Source organism: Myxine glutinosa, chromosome 11 (genome assembly GCF_964187855.1).
Source record: "Myxine glutinosa chromosome 11, kmMyxGlut1.1, whole genome shotgun sequence".
Lineage (NCBI taxonomy): Eukaryota > Metazoa > Chordata > Myxini > Myxiniformes > Myxinidae > Myxine > Myxine glutinosa.
Window position 1 is genome coordinate 101817587 of NC_136271.1, and position 6000 is coordinate 101823586.

The window sequence follows — 6000 nt, forward strand, 5'->3', positions numbered from 1 at the left end:
TGTGGTGATTTCAAATACGACTTTGCTGCCTGACTGGTTGTTAGTTCTTCAACAATGATCCGTGCCTTTGGAGCCGAGGCCTTCTGCAACTCTCGTCTCACGGACTGACCGAATCTATAAACTTCCCAACCTGGATTTCTGCAACTGGTACATCCTCCCTCTGTCCTCCAGAATCCTCTGACAGTTTTCATCGAAGTCACATGACTCGGTGGTGCAAATGGTTAGAACAACCGCTCCGAGTTTGGGAGGTCGGTGGATAAAACCTTGCCAAGTCATATCAAAGACTTAAAAATGGTACGTGCTGCTTCCTTGCTTGACGTTCAGCATTTAAAATGGATAAGAGCACAGACAATCGCCCCATAGGTTGGCATCCACGAGGAGGAGGAAATAACTCGCTGAGAAGGGCGGTGCCATTGTTGTGACGTCACTGGTAACCAATGCCCCAGGAAGTGATGGTAATTCCCCCCCAAGTTTAGTGCTTGTTTGTCTCATCTAATAGTCCTATGTTGTGTCTCTCGTATTTGTCTGTATGTCCATGTGTGTGGCAGCTCCAGTCCTAGCCTTAGATCCTACAGTTAAAATACATATACATATATATATATATTGATTTCCACCTGTGAATACTTTCGCATAAGTCAACTTTCTCTCATGCACTGATTTATCCCATCCCACCTGTGGCTATGTTGTCCATCCTCTAGGGCCAGGTGTGCTGAATCCTGTGGAAAGGCAGTTATGGTCAAGCAGAAGATGCTCTTGAAAGTTTCTGATGTTCTGGAAACTCCCTTCTGTCTGCACATGACATAGTGCAGATGACATAGCTCGTTATCCCCATCCCTTCCCAATGACGAACCAAAATCAGCTGCTTCCCCTTCTGCTGATATGGAATTCATTAGATGCTGTTCTGACAAATGAAGCATGTGTTAGTCTCATCCTGTCACTCTGGAAGGATCATCAAATTAACTCACCTGTCCATTTCCAGTCTCTAGAATTTAGTCTTCAGACATGACCTCTTTTGGACTGACAATAGAGCGAATCCAGCTGCAGATTGGGCATCCTATGTTGTACCTAGTCCTTACTTGAAAAAGGAGAAATACTTACACACTAGAATGCCTTTGCTCAATGGAGTACTGATGCCAGCTCTTTCTCTGTGGGCTGGCGCCCCAGCATCACGTTTGTCTCCTGGAGTCTGTTCAATCGAAAGTTCTCAATAATATTGGCATCTCCTGTGATGAGGCCAACACACAAGTCCTGTTGCTTGCACATCAGATGGGCATGTGGCCTCAACGTTCATCATCCATGGGTGTTTGGGGGTGGAAGGGAAGAAGCAAATTCTCCATGTAAATGTGTAGTGTAGCGCTGCTCCTTTTTGTCAAAATTGATTATCCCAACCATATCAACATAATGCCTAATCCTCTTAGTACCAATGACACGTGTGTGTGTGTGTGTGTGTGTGTGTCTGTGTGTGTGTGTGTGTGTGTGTGTGTGTGTGTGTGTGTGTGTGTGTGTGTGTGTGTGTGTGTGTGTGTGTGTGTGTGTGTGTGTGTGTGTGTGTATCCAGGCATGGCCAAAAATATTGGCACCCTTGCATTTTTTTCAAATAATGCACCATTTTTTCCAGAAAATTGCTGAAATTAAAAAATATTTTGGTATCCACATATATATTTCTTTGGTTTTCGGTGGAACAAAACAAAAAAAGCTGAAAAATTACTAAATCTTAGCTTATTCCACACATAAATCCTAAAATGACTCGGACAATATTATTGGCACCTTTTAGAAGTTGTTAGAAATAATTAGATTTCAAGCAGGTGATTCTCCTTCACTTTGGAAATGAACTCAACTATGGTAAGATGCAGGTGCCTGCAATATAAAAATCACTCATCAACCAGTTTGAAAAGAGAAAAGGAGTTATTCTGTTGTTTTGTGTCAATGTGTTCCGCAATGAGCATGGAGAAAAGAAAGAAAACCAGAGAATTGTCTAAGGAGGTCAGACACAAGATTGCAGCCAAGCAAAGACAATCTCAAGACTACAAGTCCATCTCCAGAGACCTTGATGTTCCTGTGTCCACTGTACGTAATGTTATCAGAAACTTTAAGGCCCATGGCCGACATCTGGTAGCATCTGGTAGCCGACCTCCATGGACGTGGCAGCAAGAGAAAACTTGATCGAAGATTGCAGCGAAAGATTGTTCGAATGGTAGAGAAAGCACCTCGATCAACTGCCAAACAGATTCAAGCTAACCTTCAGAGACAAGGTACGACAGTTTCAACTCTCACCATCCGTCGCCAACTCAATGAAAGGGGGTTCTATGGAAGGAGACCCAGGAGGACCTCACTGTTGAGAAAGCCTGACTGGAGTTTGCCAAAACACACTTGAACAAGCCAAAATACACCTGAACAAGCCAAAATCCTTCTGGGAGAATGTCCTGTGGACGGATGAGACCAAATTAGAGCTTTTTGGTAAAGCACATCATCTCTATGTTTACAGAAAACAAAATGAAGCCTTCAAAGAAAAGAACACCATCCCAACAGTCAAACATGGAGGACTGGAGGAGGTTCAGTGATGTTTTGGGGTTGCTGTGCTGCCTCTCGCACTGGGTGCCTTGGATGTGTGCACGGCATCATGAAATCAGGAGATTACCAAGGCATTTTGGAGCTTAATGTTCAACCCAGTGTTAGAAAGCTGGGTCTCTGTCGAAGGTGATGGGTCGTGCAGCAAGACAATGACCCTAAACACACTTGAAAAAGCATGGTGTGTGTGTGTGTGTGTGTATATATATATATATATATATATATATATATATATATATATATATATATATATAGATAGTATCTGTAATCTGGTTCTCCAACCTAATGAGCGGACAGCATGACGTCATCGCCATGCATGTCCGCATTGCCTGCAAAGCTCCAGAGGAACCATCTAGCAGTGCGTCATTACGGATTATAAATTCAGATACTGTCACAAGTGCATGCAAAACTCACAGTTACCGACCTGGTTTCGCCCTTGTTGGGGCTTCATCAGGGCAACGCAGTGAGGCTTTCCATACACTTGTAACTCTGTGAACCTTTCGGTTTTTGCGAAAGGCCATTGCACATTGCACATTATTCCGATGCCATTCTGTATTCGCGCCTTTGCACTGACTTCACACGTATATATATATATATATATATATATATATATATATATATATACTGTATATATATATATATATACGTGTGTGTGTGTGTGTGCGTGTATATATATATATATATATATATATATATATATATATATATATATATACACGTGTGTGTGTGTGTGTGTGTGTGTGTGTGTGTGTGTGGTGTGTGTGTGTGTGTGTGTGTGTGTGTGTGTGTGTGTGTGTGTGTGTGTGTGTGTGTGTGTGTGTGTGTGTGTGTATATATATATATGAATGAATGAATGAATGAATGATCGTTTTAAGGCCATTTTCCCCGCTAGAGCGGGGGTTAGCCTTGCGGGCCCCATGACAATCATGGTTCCCTGTTTGAGGCAATGTTTTTATGGCCGGATGCCCTTCCTGATGCCAAATGTGTATATATATATATACATATACATATAAAGTATCACAATACAGTATAACACAAGATAAAGTTGCCCTCTACCCCTATTGCCGCTCACATAGGGAGAGGGTGTGTCTCGTTTCTATAACTTGTCATACTGTACCATGTGCTACCACAGGAAGGATCTGTGTATGCAGCGGTGTTGGAGAAGGGGGAGCGAGGCTTTGGATTCACCATGCGGGGAGGGAAGGAGTATGGAATGGAGTTGTATGTTTTACGTGTTGCCGATGATGGTCCTGCCCGCCAGCAGTCATGCATGCAGGTATGCAGGGTTTGCGTTGCGCATTATTCCGATGCCATTCTGTATTCGCGCCTTTGCACTGACTTCACACGTGCCAGTCGGCTTCAGCCAATTTCTGGATCTGTAGTTTTTCCTTAATTGTTTTTGGTTGATGTGAAGTTTATTGTTTTGCTTTTTCATGGAAAGCATGTCATTTGTCAATTCCTTGCCTTGTATTATTTTGCGTTTCTCATGCCACATTGAATCTTGATGAGCAGAGATAACTAAACTATGATGGTAGATCGTCTCCTGTAATGCATAGTGGGATTCAGCACATACTCTTTATAAATGATAGTCTCCTGGAAGATAATGGTGACAGGGTAATTACACCTACGACACACCTTTTCATCAGAAATCAAAATGTGTGTTACAATTTGAGTGAACATCCCAATTTATAGGCCTTCATTTAACTATACCTTCATATCCACATTCCTTTTGATGATTTGTGCATAAAATGTCCATTTCACTTTCTCATTCCTTGTCCCTGTTTTTCATTTGGCACCCTTCAGATCGGTGACCAGATCCTTGAGATTAACGGAGGGAGTGTGGTGGGAGCATCCCATGCACGTGCCATCGAGCTAGTCCGGAGTGGTGGTGGCTCTGCCCGGTTATTGCTTCGCCGTGGTTCGGGATTCATCCCGGAGCACGGTTAGGGCTGATAAAAATGGGGGCAATACCCCATTGGGGTGTGTTCACCTGGTGGAATAAAGTAGTATAACTACACTAACTAAAGGTGTTGTAAACCAATTTCAGTACAAATGGTTGCTAGGAAACAGGGCAGCATGAATAATCATACTAACCTAATTATAAGACTAAACAAACAAACCAAAAAATACCTATTTTGCCCCACTCCCCCCCCCCCTCCCCTCCCTCTCCCTCCCCCCCCCCCCCCCCCACTTCGCCGTAGACCCTGATCTTTCTCATGCCATGAACAAACTTTGGTACATCACAGGTGTTGAAGGTTGTGATCACGTTTCATAAAAAGTGTGTGTAGTTTTGGAGAAGAGAGTAAATACCCATTTTAGGGGGGTCAACCCCCCCCCCCCCCGCACGCCATCTTAAACCCTGAAGTTTTCTTAGTGCCGTGAACAAACTTTGGTACATCACAGGTGATGAAGGTTGTTGTCAAGCTTCATTGAAATAGTGTGTAGTTTCATAGAAGAAAGCGAGTACCTATTTTGGGGTGTCAAACCTGCACCCACGTTGACCCCTAGTAGACCCTCTGAGACCCCAGTTTTTCTTTTTTTAATGCCATGAACAAACTTGAGTTGCAACATAACCATATATCATTTTAACCAAGTTTGGTCACAATCCCATCAGAAGTTTCAGGGGGTTGCAAGTGTTTACGGAGTAAAGGACGGACGATGCGCCAGAACTACGTTCCAGGTGAGCTAAAAACTGCAGCAATGGGTGATGGACCATTTGTTTGCGACCAATGACGTAACCATAAAGTAACAGTGAAGATAACCAAATGAACTTCCATTTAATTAAAAGTGACTAGTCTACTACTGAACTTACCTTTGCAAAGGAGTGTGATTTGTTGGCCCTGAACCCCCCCCCCCCCCCCTTCCCCCTCCCGACCCCTTCCCGTGCAGTGGGAGACGGGTTTTGTAATTGCTTGTCTGTCTGTCTGTATCTGTCTCTATGTCTAGGCCATAATTTTTTATTTTTTTTTACAATGAGGTTTTGTCATCAGATTTTCAACAAACTTTTATTATGAGAATATGGAGAAAATTGAATTGGATAAACATGTGATTGGGTGAAGTCATGTGGCTATAAATAGCCCTTATTAGCCTTGCCGCAGTGCGTAAAGCATGAGACGGCCGTTTCTTTTTTAAATCGGTTGCGTGTTTATTTATTTACCATTGAGGTTCAGTGTGTGTCTGGGCCACAACTTTTTACCAATTAATGTTTTGTCATTAAATCTTCAACAAACCTTTATTATGAGGATATGGAGAAAATTCAATTGGATAAAATGTACAGTTCTTTTAACTGTCGTTTTAATCAAGTTTAGTTCGAGAACAAAGCGGACATGGATGGACTTTGCTCTGAAATGCTTTCTAGTATTTTAATATCACTTATTTGGCAATTCAGCAGCCTCTGCATTTTAAATAAATAGTAAATACCACAATTAACAG

The 6000-nt window shown here is 42.5% G+C and overlaps 1 protein-coding gene across 6 annotated transcripts in view; it reads left to right on the top strand.

Moving 5' to 3' along the window:
• Positions 1-6000, top strand: part of LOC137436169 (membrane-associated guanylate kinase, WW and PDZ domain-containing protein 2) — a 151376-nt gene that overhangs the window by 138233 nt on the left and 7143 nt on the right. For all 6 annotated transcript variants that reach the window (XR_013625005.1, XR_013625006.1, XM_078786895.1 and 3 more), the window contains 2 exons: positions 3701-3844; positions 4372-4510. Coding sequence is in view for 4 of the 6 variants with exons in the window: in XM_078786895.1 (XP_078643021.1) it covers positions 3701-3844; positions 4372-4510 (283 nt within the window). In the remaining 2 variants the exon portion in view is untranslated. The remainder of the gene's footprint in view (positions 1-3700; positions 3845-4371; positions 4511-6000) is intronic.